The 21,032-nt window shown below is 40.6% G+C and overlaps 1 protein-coding gene across 1 annotated transcript in view; it reads right to left on the bottom strand.

Moving 5' to 3' along the window:
- Positions 1 to 21,032, bottom strand: part of LOC126174865 (protein RRP5 homolog) — a 180,952-nt gene that overhangs the window by 137,030 nt on the left and 22,890 nt on the right. The window contains 3 exon segments of the mRNA XM_049921266.1: positions 9,150 to 9,316; positions 14,000 to 14,300; positions 17,030 to 17,197. Of these exon segments, the coding sequence (XP_049777223.1) occupies positions 9,150 to 9,316; positions 14,000 to 14,300; positions 17,030 to 17,197 (636 nt within the window).

Below are 21,032 nucleotides of genomic sequence, written 5' to 3'. Positions count from 1 at the left end.
CTCGTCATGTAATAGGGTTTCGATGACAGTTCTAAGATTTTCAGTAGCGCACATTCTGCAGTTGTGGATACTGACAGAGCCTCAGAGTGTGGGCTTCGTCAGTCCACAACACGTTAGACAACCTGTTTTCATCTTCCTCCATTTTTGAGGTAACCATACTGCAAATGCTTTCTGCAACTCAAAATCTGTGGCTAACAGCTCATGGTGGCACTGCATTTAGTATGGGTAGCACTGGAGGGTAAGCCTTCATGTTCTCCAAACAGCACCTAGAACCACATATTGGCCGATTTTTGCACTCGTTTTTGGTTTCAATAAAACCTTACGTCATTTCAAGCACATGTGTCAAGTTTTACCTCTCTATAGGGTGTACACGTGGACAACAAAAAACTCCCTGATTATCTGGTCTAAAATACACTTTTTCCCAGATGAAAATACACTTTTTCATGGGTAAAAATTCACTTTTTCTGTGTTAAACAACATATTTTGGAAAGACTTTGATGCTGCAACATGTACACTACATATTTGCTTATTGCAAAAGCATAAATACGAATTCCATCAAATCCAGCATATTAGTTTCCGAAGAACTGAAACCAAGACTGTGGTGCACTTTTTTCAGCCAATCATAGCTCACACCACATGAACTTGCCAGCCAATGACAGCATATACTCAGAGCATAGGACACGTGCTGTAGTCAGACAATAGCAACATCATTGTTAAGTAGCGTGAACACACAAATAGGAAAAGTTAATGGTTTAAATTAATTAACACAGTATATGGCTACAAGAAAAGCTATGTTTTCACATACAATATTGGTCTTCTTCGTGTGTGTTGCCCTTTAATATACATCAGACACAAATGTGCCAGTAAAATTTTAACTAATGATATACAAGGCTGGTATTTTGGGTGAAAAATTTTTCTAAGTGGTTGGTCTTCAAGTTTTCAATGAGAGTCAAATGCTCTGTGATTTAAGAAATTCATCACACATTCTCACACATAACATAGTTTACCTTGTGTAAAAGGAAATTTTCTTTGAAAGTAACGCTTCTCAAACTACCATTTGCAGTATTTTCCTGCAGTCTATTAAAAATTTACATGCACTTCAACACTTGCCTGAGAGCGCCAGAAAACCGGTGTTACTGTGCATGAGCAGCTATGATGATATAGGAAGCCCATGCTTGGTGTTTGCTGTGCTTATATGCCTTTTGTCCCATTTCTATTTGAAAATTTGTGCTTAGTGGGACATCACATGACCATGTGCAGCACTGTGACACGTTGTTCGGAAGGGATTTACAGATTTATTGCACTTATGCCAGTTGTTTTATCATATCCTATCCAGACAAGGAATGCAAAATAAAAGAAGCAGTCCTTGGCATAATATTCATTTCAAAACGAGACCCTGCAGCTCAAAGTACCCTAACACTTTGCTAACAGGTGATGCTTTTTTTTTTTTTTTTTTTATTACTCTGGGATACTGTTATGCATCACTTCAACACAAGTTTACATCCACACAGCACTGCAAGAAGCTAGTAAGAAAGAATACAAATTTCTTGCAAAAATAAAAAAAATGTTGTTTGCATACACCAAAACTAAGGACAGTAAGTTTTCCATTACTTTTTTAAGCAGTATAATTTACCAAAGAACAAATTTCTGTGAACAACACAAATTAAAAATAATGTGAAACCTAGACGAGGTATCAGACAAGGGTTGAAACATGTCTCGCGATCGAGAACATAGTTTTTCACAGAAGTAAAATTTGTGAAATTCTTCTAAGAGACAGGACATCAGAAATACTCCAACAAAATCAGAATTTCATAAAACATATTCAAACGCATAATTAGGCTTAAATTGCACATTCTTATATCAGATTCACACTGAAGTAAGACCCTACCTGGCATTCAGCTCCTCAGTGAGGTTTTTGGGATGCCAATTTTCTTGGAATACCAGTAGTGTATTGTCTTGTTTGGTTCTTTATTATGGCATTATGCTATATGTGCCAGTAGATGAAAATGTACACTTGAAATTCAGTGAACAGTTAAAACCAGGCAATAGTGTGGAATGAAACACTCCCCTTCAAATAAAAGATTGATAAAAGCCAAATTTCTTGAGCAAACCAACAAAAGTAACTTCACTGTTCTGAAACTAATAAAATTTTAGTCTTCCATAATTATGTGAATGTATTTTAATTCACTAGATAGCTCCCAACCACAACAATCCATGTTGTTTTCACCTGATGTGAAAGCTGTAAACAAAGAGGGAACAGCAATATCACGAAACGTAAACACTGGTCACATGAAGGCCCCTCTCCCCCCACCTCGCACATTACTTGTGCACACTAGAAAAACTTTTTTTCAGCTAGCATATGGCTGCTTACTGCTAATGCTTATACAGCTGATAAGACACACTTCAGGTAGCCAGACGCTGAAGATGGTGGTGCTCATGCAGAACTTCAGCTATGAGTATGCCCATGAACCTGCTGGCATCTGCTCAAACAAACCTAACGTAAACAGCTGGGACGTTACACTCATCGAAGTCATTTTTTTGTTACAATGTATTGCACAGTCATCATCCTAAAGGCTTTCACACATTTTGCTGTCAGCATGCACGTGTGTGCGCTGTGTTTTGTTGTTGTAAATGGCACCCCCGCCCCCCAATAAAGTTTTATTTTGGTGTCATTCTCTCATTTATGTTTTGTTGCTGCAGTATTATTCTGCATTAGCGACCTAAAGTAAAATTCTTTGTCAGAGTATCAGTTCTTACCTACTGAAATTACAAAAAATTAATGGAAACTAAAATAATGAAAAATTTCCAGCATTCTAAAAAATTCTCGGGTTTTTATCGGTTGTTCCCCAGATGAAAAATTCCTGGGTTTTTTCTCGATTTCCCAGTAGTCCTGGAGTGTATACACCCTGTCTCTACCTACATTAGTCCGGGAATTAGTGCATTTTTACATGTTAATGGACTTTTGGGTCACCCTGTATATAACACAGTTTTAAAAAAATTACAGATAGAATATGATAAGGCAAAAAGAACACACAAACACATGTTGGGTAATATTAAAATTAAATAACACACATTTTCTGGAGAAAAATTGGGTAAATTACTTCTGAAACTTTGAATATCAGGTAGATTGTTGAAAACGAAATAAGAAAACAAATGGTCAGTTTAGCTTTTCATTTAAAATCTATGGAACAATATTTATGGAGTATGTGGAATGACTGCATTTACAGATTAATACTTCAAACAGTTCTGGGATACCATATACAGACCCATGCTGAAACACTCATATTATTAGACACTCCTAAATACTCAGTAAAATACACAGGATGGCCAGAATCAGTTTGAAAAGCTTGTAAGCATGTTGAAGGGTAGGTTGTACTGATGAATAACTATTAAGAAAAAAATTTGATACACTGGAATGTTTCCCAGTTAATTAACACTTAAGTTAGGCAATCAGACCATTGCGCACATATTCAAGTGCCCCACCAGAGATGCTGTCACCAAAAATGTTCTTCATTTGGTTTCCTAAAACCAAACAAGAGATTAATACAAAAACTGGACAGTAGATGGTAGTAAGGATCAAACCCAAGCCAAAGACTGAGCAGTCTCGTGCACTATCATCTACCCTACGAGAGCAAGTGACACTAATTGTATCAGGCAGGCCATTTGAATTTAGTGTGCAATGGCCTGATTGGCTAACTTCAATGCTAATTAACTTGGAAATGGCACAAAATGTAATTTTTTTTAATAATTATTTCTCAGCACAACCTATCCTGCAATACCTTCACAAGCTTTACAGATCATTTCTGACCAACCTTTACATTGCAAGGACAGGTGAGATACCAATAGTGGCAGCATGTTTATTGCAGTAAAGTATTCAATAATGTGTGGTAAGATTATTACAGATTCCGAATGTGAAATTATGTGGGTGAAGTTAAGTGTCAAAGGTAGGTCAAACATTGGAATCTGATATTTCTATATACCACCTGTGTCATGAGCTGCAGTGGCAAAGCACTTCAGGGACAACTTGCAGAATCTTATGAATAATTTTTCTAATCATGCTGCTGTAATAAGGGGAGACTTCAATTTTCCTGCTACAGAACAGCCGAGTCATGCAATCAAGATTTGTACCAAAGACAGAAACTCATTTGACTTTATTCCTGAACTTTTGGAATACACATCATAAGGCTGTGATAGCACCCATGACCAGGGTTATTAGAAGAAATGTTAAGAAAGATGGGAAAATATTTTTGCTTTTGGGTAGCTAATATCAAATATTCAGTTCTGAGGATGAAGATGTGGAGCACAAAAGGATAAAATTCAAAAACACTGTTCAATGCACCTTAGGCAAGTACGTTCTGAGCAAGCTTCTAAGGGATGGGAAAAACCTGCTGTGGTTTTATAGCTGTGTTAGAAAGTTGCTGTGGACACAGAAAGCATCAAAGATTTACATGTAGTCAAAACTTAATTGTCAAACAAAAGCTGAATGAAGAGTAAATGAACAAAAGGAAAGAAATAAGAGAAGCACTCAAATGAATCTGCAAGTAAAATTTTGACAACCAGTTTTAACAAACATTAAAAAGTGTTGTCTTATGTAAACTCAAGTCAGAGGGTCAAAATCATCTATTCAATCGTTCAGTGACCTTACTGCCACTGAAATGGAAGATGACAGAGAGAAGGCCAAAATACTGAATACAGTGTTTTGAAACTGTTTCCCCACGGAAGATCGTAATATGATCCCTCCTCCTGATCGATGCACGAACAGCAAAATCGCAGATATTCACATAGGTGATCGCACAACAGGAAAGCAACTACAAATGCTTACTTGTAGAAAGGCACCAGGACAAGACAAGATACCTGTAAGATTCTATAGAGATTACACAAAAGGACTTGCTTCCCATGTAGCAGCAGTTTATCATAGGTTGCTGGAGCAACAAGGGGTACCTAACAGCAGGAAAAAAAAGTGCAGGTCATTTCCATTTTCAAGAAGATCACATATTTATAGGCCTATACTGTCAATGTCAATTTGTTGCAGAGTTATGGAATGTGTTTTATGTGCTCAAAAATTAAAACTTTCTAGAAAAGCAAAATCTCCTACATAAAAATTAACATGGATTCCACAAACAGAGATCTTCTGAAACTCAGCTTGCTCTGTTCTTCCATGAGATCTACAGTGATGTGCCCAGATTAATATCATGTTCCATGTTCCCTGACTTCTGCAATGCTCAGCTCTCTCTCTCTCTCTCTCTCTCTCTCTCTCTCTCTCTTTCTTTCGTGTGTGTGTGTGTGTGTGTGTGTGTGTGTGTGTGTGTGTGTGTGTGTGTAAAAGAGCTTATCAAGTATTGACCAGATTTTGGAATGGAGTCAGGACTTCATTTATTCTTCTTCTTTTTTTTTAAACTAAACTCTGCCCACACAGGCCCTACAGGACCAACTGGTCGCCATTTCATCCTCAGCCCACAGGTGCCACACGATGCGAATACGGGGAGGGGGGGGGGGGGGGTGGGCATATGGTCAGCACAATGCTCTCCCGGCCATATATCAGTATACGAGACTGGAGCCACTGCTTCTAAATCAAGTAGCAGGTAGCTCCTCAATTTGCCTCACAAGCACTGAGTGCACCCCGTCTACCAACAGCGCTCAGCCAATCTGATGGTCACCCAAGTGCGAGCCCAACCCAACAGTGCTTAACTTCGGTGATCTGACAGGAACCAGTGTTACCACTAAGGCATGGCCATTGGCAACATGTCAGTTTTAGCGGAAAAAAATCAACAGATGTAAAAATAATTTATGGACTGCAGAAAGGAAGTGTAGTAGAATCACTACTGCTTACAATATATATTTATATAAATGATCTAGTGGATATACCTAAAAACAAAGATGATGTGATTTACCAAATGAAAGTGCTGGCAGGTCGACAGACACACAAACGAACACAAACATACACACAAAATTCAAGCTTTCGCAACAAACTGTTGCCTCATCAGGAAAGAGGGAAGGAGAGGGAAAGACGAAAGGATGTAGGTTTTAAGGGAGAGGGTAAGGAGTCATTCCAGTCCCGGGAGCGGAAAGACTTACCTTAGGGGGAAAAAGGGACGGGTATACACTCGCACACACACACATATCCATCCACACATATACAGACACAAGCAGACATATTTAAAGACAAAGAGTTTGGGCAGAGATGTCAGTCGAGGCAGAAGTGCAGAGGCAAAGATGTTGTTGAATGACAGGTGAGGTATGAGTGGCGGCAACTTTAAATTAGCGGAGATTGAGGCCTGGTGGATAACGGGAAGAGAGGATATATTGAAGAGCAAGTTCCCATCTCCAGAGTTCGGATAGGTTGGTGTTGGTGGGAAGTATCCAGATAACCCGGACGGTGTAACACTGCGCCAAGATGTGCTGGCCGTGCACCAAGGCATGTTTAGCCACAGGGTGATCCTCATTACCAACAAACACTGTCTGCCTGTGTCCATTCATGCGAATGGACAGTTTGTTGCTGGTCATTCCCACATAGAATGCATCACAGTGTAGGCAGGTCAGTTGGTAGATCACGTGGGTGCTTTCACACATGGCTCTGCCTTTGATTGTGTACACCTTCCGGGTTATAGGACTGGAGTAGGTGGTGGTGGGAGGGTGCATGGGACAGGTTTTACACCGGGGGAGGTTACAAGGGTAGGAGCCAGAGGGTAGGGAAGGTGGTTTGGGGATTTCATAGGGATGAACTAAGAGGTTACGAAGGTTAGGTGGACGGCGGAAAGACACTCTTGGTGGAGTGGGGAGGATTTCATGAAGGATGGATCTCATTTCAGGGCAGGATTTGAGGAAGTCGTATCCCTGCTGGAGAGCCACATTCAGAACCTGATCCAGTCCCGGAAAGTATCCTGTCACAAGTGGGGTACTTTTGTGGTTCTTCTGTGGGAGGTTCTGGGTTTGAGAGGATGAGGAAGTGGCTCTGGTTATTTGCTTCTGTACCAGGTCGGGAGGGTAGTTGCGGGATGCGAAAGTTGTTGTCAGGTTGTTGGTGTAATGGTTCAGGGATTCCGAACTGGAGCAGATTCGTTTGCCACGAAGACCTAGGCTGTAGGGAAGGGACCGTTTGATTTGGAATGGGTGGCAGCTGTCGTAATGGAGGTACTGTTGCTTGTTGGTGGGTTTGATGTGGACGGACGTGTGAAGCTGGCCATTGGACAGGTGAAGGTCAACATCAAGGAAAGTGGCATGGGATTTGGAGTAGGACCAGGTGAATCTGATGGAACCAAAGGAGTTGAGGTTGGAGAGGAAATTCTGGAGTTCTTCTTCACTGTGAGTCCAGATCATGAAACAACCTGACAACAGCTTTCGCATCCCGCAACTACCCTCCCGACCTGGTACAGAAGCAAATAACCAGAGCCACTTCCTCATCCTCTCAAACCCGGAACCTCCCACAGAAGAACCCCAAAAGTGCCCCACTTGTGACAGGATACTTTCCAGGACTGGATCAGACTCTGAATGTGGCTCTCCAGCAGGGATATGACTTCCTCAAATCCTGCCCTGAAATGAGATCCATCCTTCATGAAATCCTCCCCACTCCACCAAGAGTGTGTCTCCGCCGTCCATCTAACCTTTGTAACCTCTTAGTTCATCCCTATGAAATCCCCAAACCACCTTCCCTACCCTCTGGCTCCTACCCTTGTAACCGCCCCCGGTGTAAAACCTGTCCCATGCACCCTCCCACCACCACCTACTCCAGTCCTGTAACCCGGAAGGTGTACACAATCAAAGGCAGAGCCACGTGTGAAAGCACCCACGTGATCTACCAACTGACCTGCCTACACTGTGATGCATTCTATGTGGGAATGACCAGCAACAAACTGTCCATTCGCATGAATGGACACAGGCAGACAGTGTTTGTTGGTAATGAGGATCACCCTGTGGCTAAACATGCCTTGGTGCACGGCCAGCACATCTTGGCGCAGTGTTACACCGTCCGGGTTATCTGGATACTTCCCACCAACACCAACCTATCCGAACTCCGGAGATGGGAACTTGCTCTTCAATATATCCTCTCTTCCCGTTATCCACCAGGCCTCAATCTCCACTAATTTAAAGTTGCCGCCACTCATACCTCACCTGTCATTCAACAACATCTTTGCCTCTGCACTTCTGCCTCGACTGACATCTCTGCCCAAACTCTTTGTCTTTAAATATGTCTGCTTGTGTCTGTATATGTGTGGATGGATATGTGTGTGTGTGTGCGAGTGTATACCCGTCCCTTTTTCCCCCTAAGGTAAGTCTTTCCGCTCCCGGGACTGGAATGACTCCTTACCCTCTCCCTTAAAACCCACATCCTTTCGTCTTTCCCTCTCCTTCCCTCTTTCCTGATGAGGCAACAGTTTGTTGCGAAAGCTTGAATTTTGTGTGTATGTTTGTGTTCGTTTGTGTGTCTGTCGACCTGCCAGCACTTTCATGTGGTAAGTCACATCATCTTTGTTTTTAGGTATATTTTTCCTACGTGGAATGTTTCCTTCTATTATTCTATTATGATCTAGTGGATAACATCAGAAGATCCATGGGGCTGTCTGCAGGACCAGAAGACTGTAGTGACTGTATTTCTGACATGAAATATATGACAAATGTGGAATATGGAAGCACATAGTCATCCAGTTATGGTTACATTTACAGATACAATGGTATGAAGGCTCAATTTTACTGGACTGTGGGCTGGTTTATTTGAACACATCCCTAGCTATAAAATCTATATGTTTATTCATCAGGTATTTTTGCACAGCAGTCATATTTAACAATAGAATTTAAGAATTTCAGTGTCAATTTATAGCAGTTTTTAAATCTTAATACTACAAAGAGCATTTTATATCACTTTCCCTGATCTCTTAAAAAGGCTCTTTGGTCCAGAAATGCACTCATTCAACCAAATAAAATTCAGTATATTTCTAATACATTAGCTATCTACAGGTTTTCTGTGCTACATATAAAGGAAGTAATTTTTTAGATGTGATGAGAAAAATGGTGAGGTGAAACATATAAAATGATGATAAAAGCCAACCTGCTTTACAACTACTACCAAATAAGTGTAACCATTAGATTCAGAACTCAAACTGCTTTATGTTAATGAAGAGAAAGATAGAAATTTCATCAGAATTTTTCATTACCTCTGCAATGGTAATATTAACAAGAGCACCTGGAAGTAAACAATGAAGAGGAGTGTCCTCTTGCACTGCACTTGCTACAGCATTGGGTACAGCTGTAAGTGAAACAGTTGTTATGTTCCCTGCACTGACAGCTTTGGACACCACGCATCGCACCAGCTGTCCCACACCTGTAAGATGACCATAGCATAACATATTTAAAACGTAATTCCAATTGAAAAAGGTTTTTTATACAGAGCATCATTCAAACAAGTTACAGGGCTGCCAAATCCAATTAGTGACTGACTTCATATAGTCAGTTAGTGTCATGTTCATGGAATCATTTACACAATATCTTATGATGTGGAACTGACTTACACAAGAATATACTGAATTTCTACATGAGTGTAACCCTAAATGAGAAACATATGGAAGTATTATCTCTTCAATTACTATTTTGACTACAAAATTTATCAAGCAAAAATTACTTCGATTTCTGTTTTACTGGTTAACCAGCACCTTTAATACTTTGACAACCAAGTCCAAGTGTAAATCAGACTATGACATTGCGTCCAAAGGACTGCACCAAAGTATATCTCAGGCTAAGATGTTTCTCTACATGAAAGCCAGTTATCGCTCAGAACAAGGATTGGATTCATATGGGAACAATCTATGGACATCCCAGTACCTGTTCCCTGATAGGTGCTACTCTCTGTTGTCAGTTTCTAAAATTACTTTGAAAGAAGCAGCAACAAACATAGGAGCTGTTACTGAGACTGACTGAGCTATTGTATGCTTACATTGTTGCAAAATTCATGCAAGTAATCGTCTGGTTTTGCTGCTGCAAATATGTCACGTTTGTTGAGTGAGTAAGAAATTTCAGAAGCTCTAGAGGAAGAATTGAAGTGTTCTGAATCAGGTGGAGAAACATAAGTGTGCGGACAGTTTGAAGAAATGGTAAAACACTTCCAGAAAGGTAATACACTAGCTCCTAGTCCAACTATCAGCAACAGCCATGTAGGACAACACTTTTCTGATAAAATTCTTGTAACTGAGAAACAGAAGCATCCAAGATTTGTTCAGAGGAGACGAAACAATCTACTGACAAAGCAAGCAGGGAAGAAACAAGCAGGGGACTACTCTGATAGCAATGCACTTCTTTCCACACCAGAATGTTTCAGGCTTTTTGGTACAAAAGCCACTTAAATATGGACTGCTCAAGAATTCATCTTTTATTTGAAAGGATAATTATGCTTACTGTAATCATTATTGCAAAATTTGTAATCTATCACTGAATTAAAATAAAGATAAATCTTCAAGTTTGGTTTTAAGTGTGTATCACTCTAAGATATACCAACCATTTTTTCTGAGCCTCAAATTTTTCTAAGTAATTTCACATCATTGTATTAAAGTGCAGGGAAAGTGAACAAATATTTTCACGGCGGTTTGATTTTCTCATTGCTGGGACTGAGTAACATTACCCCATGAATAGTCAGCAAAGCATTCAAAGCAGTCGCTCCAATTACCAGTTTGAGGAAACTTGTGTATTTTGCAGTTGCTTAACTGAAGTGGTTGGGAAAATTTGTCATATGTGCTTTCCAGTTTCAATTGCAACAAATACCAACACGCACATTGTGTTTGATGAATTAACAACCCGTCTTATAAAGAACAGTCTAGATAGTGTGTTAAGTTAAAGTCAGTTTACAGAATTAAGCATAACCTTAGTGAAAGTTCAATTTATTGTTTGTTCCTTTTATGTGTAGTTTCTTTCCAATTTACTAACACAAAATTGGACAACATTTATAGATACATGAGTAGAAAAGAAGGAAGACAGATTAAACATTAATTTTTGATCAATATCGTCATCATTCGAGACTGAGGACTACTTCATATCAACTGAGATGGAGCTGGAAACCAGCATGTACCTTTACAAAGGATCTATCACAGTGTTCATTTTGAACTCTTTAGAGTAAAGAGGGAAAGCCTTAGTCTGCATCCACTGAAGGGCTTCAAACAACTCTCCTTCCAAACAAAAGTGCATATAATGTTAAGGTGAAGAAAGTATTGAGCTCTGTGGCACACGGGTATCAAATTACTATTAGTCAGAAGATGATTCCTTATGAAAACTGGAGAGACTTCCTAAGATAACTTTTTTCCCCTCAATGACTAGCTGTCAGCTCAGTGTTGTCATCATCCCTCTCTACCTTTAGACAGAAAAGAGAATAAAATTTAACTACAGTGTAAAATTAAAGTTGTTTCACTGGCATATCTTTAAAGCTACACGCACAAGTTATCTCTGGGATGCTTGGAACAACCTTCGATTCCTCTTAACCACATGCATTTCCATGTACTGTATGTGTGTGTATAGTTAAATGAACTCTTTCTTAGAAGATAAAAGCATGGGAAAATATTACTACACATCCCAGAAGGTTCTCAAGAGTTCTATTCAACTACACTTGTAATTAAATGTCACTATTACTAATTAATGCAAAATATGTAAATCTAAGACTAATATTGGTGATTTTCAATTTTTTCATACTCTCTTCTATCCCTGTGAATTTGAGGTTGACGTGTCTTTGAACTTTCACCAATCAACCTAACAACCCAATTTCTACGTATTCTTACACGTCACCCTCTTGCTAATACTTACTGTATTCTTACGAAATCTAGCTGTTTGTTACCAGCATATGACTTTGCTGTCATACTACCTCTACCCACTATGTTTATCAGGCAGAAATTCACATATGTACTAACTGCGAATGAAAACGAAGTTATTCCAACATTTGCAACCGCCTCTGGGAGCAGTAGAGATAGGTTACCCCACATTATTTCTTAACTCCAACTTTGGTTACAATTGTTCTACGCATTCCACAGACATCCGTACACTGTATTTACACTCAAAACCTTTCCATCTCCATGCCCTCCCTAGGAATGCTACAGATGTCATAGGCACCATAGCACAACCCCACCCCCCTTCCCCAAGAAAGTAACTTTTATGTGTATCAGATTTGGATAAAATTACTCCAGCTGTTATTTAGTCTCCCCTCAGCCTTTCACTTTAGGGTGCAATGGGAGTCTGTAACTCCACAGTACTTTTTTCTATTGGTAAGTCGTGTGTACCACTACCCAGTTGAAATGAAATGATCGTATGTTACTGCATCACCACTGACGTAAAACATAACTGCTCCAACAGAAAGTTATTGCTTCCAACATGGAATGTCTTGGACCACAGAAAAACAGGGTCAACAAGGTCTTTGTCAAAACACACACACACACACACACACAAACACACACAAACGACAGTCTCTGGCAGCTGGAGCCAGACTGCGAGAACCAGCGCATAGTGGGAGAGGCAACTGTGTGGAGGTAAAGAGGAGGGTGGGGTGGGGTGGGGAGGGGGAGGAATAGGAGGATAGGGGTGAGGGGTTAGGTTGTTTGGAGGAAGAGACCAAATAGCGAGGTCATTGGTCTCATCGGATTAGGGAACGACGGGGAAGTAAGTGGGCCGTGCCCTTTCAAAGGAATCATCCCGATATTTGCCTAGAGCGATTTAGGGAAATCACGGAAAACCTAAATCAGGATGGCCAGATGCAGGATTGAACCGTCGTCATCCCGAATGCGAGCCTAGTGTGCTGACCACTGCGCTACCTCGCTCGGTGACAAGGGTGAGGGACAGTAAAGTGCTGCTGGGAGTGTACAGGGACGAGGTGGAGAGTGGGGCAGCTAGGTGCAGTCGGGAGGTGAAATGGAAGGCAGAGGGGAGGGCAGGTAGGGATGGGCGGGTTGAAAAGGAGAGAAGAAAAAGACTGGTTGCGTTGCACTGGAATAGGAACATGGAAGGTGCTTGATGGCCTTCATCAGTCATCATTCTCCATCTAGCTCCTTTCCTGTTCCCATTCCAGCACTACACAGCCCTCTATTCCACCAATGCACCCAGTCTTTCTTCTCTCCTTTTCCATTTCCCTCCGCTCCCCCCCCCCCCCCCCCCACTGCATCTAATGCCCCGACTGCACCTTGCTTCCCCACTCTCCACCTCATCCCTGCATATTCCCAGCAGCACTTTATTGTCCCCCTCCCCAACCCAGCCTCCTCTTTACCCCCACCTGGTTGCCTCTCCCATAATGGGCTGCTTATCACAGTCTGGCACCAGCTGGCAGCGACTGTGGTCGCATGTGTGTGAGTTGCACTTGTGCGTGCGCGCCCACACACACACACACACACACACACACACACACACACGAGTGTGTGGGGATTTAACATCTGAGGTCACCAGTCCCCTAGACTTAGAACTACTTAAACCTAACTAACCTAAGGACATCACACACATCCATGCCCGAGGCAGGATTCGAACCTGCGACCATAGCAGCAGCGCAGTTCCAGACTGAAACGCCTAAAACCGCTCGGCCACAACGGCTGGCGCAACTCAGCAACTCCACTACATGGTAATTAGCAACTACCCTTTTCATTATATTGTTACATTCCTTGCTGGATTTCCCATTGTTTTAAATGACAATAAAGATAATTTTAAGCAACTTTTGTGTTACAGTGAAGTTTCCAGTTTCTCCTATCTTGCTACATCAAGAAACAATTTGTTTAAAAATATCGTTTTTATGCCCCTCTTTTCTTGTCAGGCTTGCTGTCATTGGCTAAGTAGAAATTTTCTCTATAAGTGTTTGATTATAGAGATGTAAATAACACATGAGGGCTGTCATGTTCTCGAGAATGCCAGATGGAATAAAAGTCTGGAATGCACTTTTAATTCTATTTCTACAGGGACAATGAGAAAGATCACAATGAGGGGAATGTAGTAGGAAAGTACAAACAATCTTTTCCATTATCTTTATGATGGAACAAATGCAAAGGGAATTACTTACCAAGCGGTCTTCCAGAGTTCCATACTCTCTCATACTCTTTTGCAAAATCCTTTTTCAAAAAAGCACGGACACCAAACATGCCTGTGTCCATAACATAGCCATGATCTTCCACACTCTTTACTGCTGTTGTTAAGACAGTTCCTTGCACAACAAGAGATGCTGGTGGGCAGTCTGCATGCAATTCATGAGGAGCCAATGTTGCAGTTACTCTGTGGCCACCAGTATCTGTATGACGGACCTGAGTTACTTTGCAAACAACATGCTGGCCTTCCAAAAATATCTGACGTAACTTGTAGAAATCCTGTAACATTATGTATAAAAATGAAACAATAGCCTTTTAATAAATGAAAGTAAATCCACAAGCATGTCCACAATTAACAGGTCTTTTTTGAGTTTCAATTGATAGCGATAACATCAATGATGATAACAGCCATATCCTGGCCCAGATTTATTCATTTTCATGCTGTGTTGCACACGGGATAGTCATAAGGCTTCAGCTATCACCTCAAATGACTAAAGTTATGTAATTCCTTCATTTGTTTGCAGGTTTATGTCTGCAACCTTGGCACACATTGAAATACCCGCACCCCAAGTGGAGAATCATGCGCTAACTCATTGTCTGCATTAGAAGGGGAACAGTGCTGCAAACAATCCATGCCAAGCTGGTGGAAGTGTATGGCAACATTGCACTAACATATGACAGAGCAGTCAAGTGGCACAGATGTCTCCAGTGTGGTCAAACAGGGATGAATCACATAGAAGGAGGTCACATGTCATCTCCCTGTAAAGACCCAGGAATTGCAAAAGTAGTGGATACCCTGGTGTCTAAGAGCAGCATTCACAACTGACAGGATGGTGCAAAAAGTGAACATCACTCATGGGTCAGTTTACAACATATTGCACAACATTTTGAATATAGTAAAGGTCACCAAGTGCTGAGTTCCACTACCATGCACACCCATTCACTCTGCTAAGTTCCACTACTGTGAACACCCATTCAATATGACACAGTCACACAGGCTGCTCTTCTTGACTATCAAATTCCACCCAATAGAACACATTGAGGTGAAGAAACCATTGTGTGATAGGGGTTACCAGAATCACAACAAAGCAACAGCCAAAAGAATTCTTTCAAAAACGAGGTATATATCAAATGATCCATCACTGGGAAAAAAAATGTCACTCTGAAGGGTGAAAATATAGAGAAAGGCAAACACCTTCACCAAATTTCATGGTTGCAGTTTAATATTATCTCCAATACCATGCAAGCTTTTTTAAAAAAAAAAAAAAAAAAAAACTGAGTGTTTCACATAAAACCAATATGCCTCACACACCAGTTAATCTTCTCTAGTCAAAATTGCCTTGAAAGTTGGCTCTACTGCATTTTATTGGAAAGTTGAGTACAGCTGCGTGTTCGTGCATCACTTGTTGTGAGAAGCTTGTATTGTTGAGTTGTTACTTAAGTGGGGCAGTTTCCATTAAAACAGGGAACCGATATTGTGGAGTTTACATAATGACGAGCTCCAGCAACAAATGTAAAGATATGTTTCAAGTGAAATATCCTGGTAGGAAGCTCCCCATGACCAGCACTGTACAAGAAATGGAGGGCTGTAAGATCCATTTCAAATGTACAGAGGAATAGGTGACTGACAGTGAGGACACCTGAAACTATAGACAAAATTCACATGGAAATTATGAGATGTCCCCACAAGTCAGTAAAGAGGTTATCACAGCAGGATGGTGTCTCTCATACATTGTGTCATTGTGTACTAAAAGATATGAAATTAAAAGCCTTTCATATGAGTGTGGAGAAAGAGTTGAAATCTGAAGATCAGGAAAAAGAAGTGCATTATTGTAAATAGCTTTTCACATCAATTGCTAATGGTTACTTGGACCCCTTGCTTTACTTCATATCAGGTGTGACCTGGTTTCACCTATTAGGTTATGTAAACTCCCAGAATGGCATATGTTGGTCGCAGGACAATCCAAGTATTCTGCATGAAGAACCTTTCCACTCATAGAAGATATGTGTTCAGTGTGTGTTGTCTGGCTTGTGCATTTTAGCCCTATATTTTTCAATTCCACCTTAAACGGTGCCAGATATCTAGAGATCTTTGATTCTTTCTAAGTACAATTAACAGATGCAGAGACGTAGTAAGCAGTATCCCAATTAGATGGAGCAACTGCTCACACATCCAACCAAAGTATGGCCCACATCACCAACATGTTTCCTGAAGACAGACATGTCAGTAAAGGCCTCATTGGCCCCCAACGTCCCCTGACTTAACATCATGTAATTTTTTATTTATGGGGCAAACTAAAAAGCAAAGTGTATGCTGACAATCCTTGCACAATAGATGATCTTAAAATGCAACATTACTAGAAAAATTAACAACATCACACCTGCAGAATTACATCTTGTTGCTGGTAATGTCATCTCACAAAGTCAGTGATCCCTGGATGCCCATGGCCACCACTTCCAGCACCTCACATAAACAGGTAACTACATTTTTTTTTAATGTTACTATTATCTATCCTTTTTTTAGTTAGTAAACTGTTACTTGAATACTGGTTTCATGTGTGATACCCTGTATCGACTTACCAGCACCTTTTCTGGAAATTTTGCCAAAAATCTGGAAGTATAGGAACTCACTACCCAATTGTAACATTAGTACATTAAGCTACAAATGCTGATAACCAAAGAGTCTCAAAGGATACATGAAAGACTTGTAATGCAAAAATTTCCTAAAATTTATAGCAATGTAACTGGTTCAGAATCCAAATTGAAAGTACCTACATTCTACAGATATTGTGCACGTAGCACAGCAACTACTTTATGATTTCTGACACAGATTAAAGGAAATTGTACTGTTCACCTCTGATTACTTACTGTATACATGTAAAGGATTTAGGAACGAACATGTAAGATATGGCAGTACACAATGCAAGACATCACATTTACCCTATTTGCAAATTTTATTTGTAAATCAACAACATTAAAAAGTTTAACAACCTATTTACTAGACTCACACCATCTGGAGATTTTCCTTCAGTCAGAGACTGAAGAACTGATGTGTACGCAGCAGAGATATTTGTCACTGGTACTTTCGCCACAAGACAACCAGGAAGATTAACAGACAGGTCATATTCCCGTACTTCTTTCACACATCCCAAAACCAGCATGCCTTCAATTAGTTCCTGTAATATAGAGCAAGCTACGTGATTTCTTAGTTACACTGCTATGCCAAAAAAACACACAAAAATTGTAGGAAAGGAGGAGAGTCAAAGACACAACAGGAAAAAACAATAACAGGAAGAAAGGTAGGAATTTAATGTCTTGTTCACGATGTAAAAATAGGAAGTGGGATAGCAACTCATTCAGACAAGAACGGGGGAAGAAATCAAAACACAAATTTTTTAATGAACGATTGCAAAATTAAAGTGATTTAGGAAAACATCGTAAATTTTCATCTAGATGATCACACATAGTACTGAATGCCACTCCTCTTGCATAGTAGTTTAATATTTAAGCCAATACGTAACTTTGCTTAACAGGGAGCAGCAGAGAAAAAGGAAAGGAAGGGACGACAAAAAAAAAAAAAATGCAGACATTCCACCATACTTTCGGAACAAACACATACAGTTGAAAGACAGCAGTTTCTGCAACATCATACTTTGAGCAAGGTTCAACCAATTGAATATCTTCATTAAACCCGCAACTGCAGCTGGTGTCCACCTTTCAAACAATGTATTAGCCATATCCATGAAAAACTTGTAATCATGTTTCCAACTATAAAATATTTTTTTTTCCCTGCCTTTCAAGTTATTTTATCATTTTGGTTACTGATGGGGTCCCAGTAAAAATTACAATTAAATTATATGGTAAGAAATGTTCAAGACTATCTAGCAGTGTTTATCATATGTCATGCCAATGGGGATAATAGTAAATTCAGACAGATATACGGGGTGAGCACAAAGGCTTGCTCTGATTATAAAAATTTATAACAGAATAACCATTTGACATAATAAGTTACATCTGATGCTGTTACATAGGCTAGTGTTACTAGTTGTTGTGACCAACATGTGGTGCTAGTGCTCCACAAGACCGACATGGTATGTTAGGTCATGCTAGTTGCTGGCAAAATGGCGTCGAAGCAGGAGAAAGCACAATGTGTGCTTTGGTTGCACGAAACGAAATCACCCATCAGTGGACAGCGTGAATTTTGGGCTTCTTATGGAAGCAGCCCTCCTGAAATTAAATCAATAAAGTGATGGTATGCAAAGTTTAACAAAACAGGCTGTATTGAAGATCGTCCTCAAAGTGGCAGGCCTCATGTGAGTGATGCAACTGTTGATTGTGTTCGGCAATCGTTTCAACGGAGTCCGTCTAAATCAACTCATCAAGCATCACATGAACTTCAAATACCACAACCAAGTGTGGTGAAGATTCTTGAAAGACTTAGGTTGCATGCTTACAAAATGCAAATTGTGCAGGCCTTGCAACCGAATGATTTGCTTACACATGCTGAATTTGCAGCTGAGATTCTCAACAGGATCAATGGCGCTAACGATTACTTAAATCGCATATGCTTTGCCAATGAATCCACCTTTCATGTCAGTGGAATGGTAAATAGGCATAATGTCCATATATATGGTTCAGAGTCTCCACATGCTACGGTACAGTTACAGCGAGACAGCGAAAAAGTGAATGTTTGGTGTGGCCTCATGCATAACAAGGTTTTTGGATGTTTTTCTTCGCGGAAAAATCCATTACTACTAACATTCACTTAAGACGTTTTGCAACAGTTCATTGCCCCACAGTTAAAAGATTATCAACCATGGATAATTTTCTAGCATGATGGAGCACCCCCCCCCCCCCCCCCAATGGGCTTTGATAGTGCGTGATTTCCTGGATGAAACATTTCCAGACCAGTGGATTGGAAGGAACGGTCCAACACCCTGGCCACCACGCTCACAAGACATTACGCCCCTCGACTTTTTTTTTCTGGGGCTATATCAAGGCCAGACTCTTCATCACACCAGTTGCTGACGACGACGAACTGAAGGCTAGGATACAAGCTGCTGTGGGTACTGTGACAGAACACATATTACAAAACACCTGGAGGGAATTGGAATACCGCCTCGACATTCTCCGAGCTGCCAAAGGAGCACACATTGAAGTTTACACAGAACTAGTACCACTAACCTAAGTAACAGCATCAAATGTAAATTATTATGTCATATGGTTATTCTGTAATAAATTGTTATAATCAGGGCAAGACATTGTGCTCACCCTGTACAATTCTGCTACGATATGAGACAAATGAATGCAAAAATCATATTCAACTTAAGTCAGCAGGGAAATCAGCAGTCATTGAACACTATGCAACATAATCACCAAAGGATTTTCAAGACCACTTATCTATAAAATGGTAAGTCCAGGTTAGAATATCAATCATATTATGAAAAAGATGGATAGCTATTCACCATAAAAATGACTTGCTGAGTTGCAGATAGGCACAATGAAAAGACTGTCATTTGGCCAAAGCCTTCTTCAGATAATAAGAGAGATAATACACACATTCACACAAGGAAGCACTCCTCAGAGAAGCTTCTATCAACTTCACAGATGGGAGTTATCCTTCCACACAATCTACACTCTTGAAATCATCCCAGCCTCATCCTAATGTAATCTACTGTCTCCACACCATCCACCCGAAAGTTTCCACTTTCCAACCTCCCCCCCACCAAAGCACTTTCATTGTGCTCTGCTCTCTGTTGGCCTTTTCCCCTTCCCTGTTGCTCTCCTCCAGCCCCCACAGCCTCCCGACGCTGCACCAGCAGCCTTGTCTGGCCACCATCTGGTCCCTGCATGCTCTATCCTCCCCCTGCCCCCCCCCCCCACCTGTACCCTATCATCCCTCCCCATTCCTTATCCCACTACAGACTGTTATTTCCACTCAACTTGTCACCAATGCATTCTGGAAGCAGTGGCTGGAGAGAGCAGTAATTTATGCATTAGGTATGCTTGCTCGTTTGTGTGTGTGTGTGTGTGTGTGTGTGTGTGTGTGTGTGTGTGTGTGCCCACCTTTTCTGAAAAAGGCTTTGGCCAAATGCTTGTGTGCAACAGTCTCTTCATAGTGCTTGTCTGCAACTCAGTGTCTCATCATCACTGTGAGCAGCAAGCATAGCTCTTCATAATATTATTAAGAATACTTATTTGCTAGTTAGTTTCAGGTTCCATGGATCATTTCCACAATAAATCGTAATCATGTGGAAAGAGTCATTTCACATTCACATTGAAAATGTACCAAACTTCAGAAAAGATCATTAAATAATCAGCTGAAGTAGATATGTCAGAATATCTGACACACAGAGAAGGTGAGAATAAGTTAAGAGCCAGGGTTTGGCACCTCGCACTCAGATTATTAAGAATTTTTCAGGAATCATCCATCTCAGCCATTGAAAACCAAGGAAATGGTATTATGGAATGTCACTGGCATTGTGGGGAATGAAGTGATAATATATGTGGTAGACAACTACTAACGACCTAACCTAAGACACACACAACTGAATTCATGATTATGAAATGACATCTTCTCTTACACTGGTTAAAATACTAAACACCAAATACACTGATCAACAATATTATGAAATGGAGAGATTGCTACTCACTGCAAAGCTGACACACTGAGTTTGAGAAAAGTGTGTTACCATCTAGCCTCTGGCCAAAGTCTCCTTCAGAAAAGAAAACATCCACACATTCACACAAGGAGCCACACCTCATATATAAATGACTGCTATCTCCAGCCTCAGCTGTATCTCTTCTCTCTGGCACATGAAACAAGAGAGGCAATGGGTGTGCCATTTGGCTCACAACAATATCACCTTTGAAGCTTCCTGGCAGATTAAAACTGTGTGCCAGACCAAGATTCCACTCAGGGCCTTTGCCTCTCGCAGCCAAGTGCTCTATCAACTGAGCTATCCAAGCACGAACCATCCTCACAGCTTTACTTCCGATAGTACCTCAATC

Source organism: Schistocerca cancellata, chromosome 3 (assembly GCF_023864275.1).
Source record: "Schistocerca cancellata isolate TAMUIC-IGC-003103 chromosome 3, iqSchCanc2.1, whole genome shotgun sequence".
Taxonomy (NCBI): domain Eukaryota; kingdom Metazoa; phylum Arthropoda; class Insecta; order Orthoptera; family Acrididae; genus Schistocerca; species Schistocerca cancellata.
The sequence above is the reverse complement of the archived record's forward strand: the minus strand, read 5'-3'. Positions and strand labels throughout refer to the sequence as shown.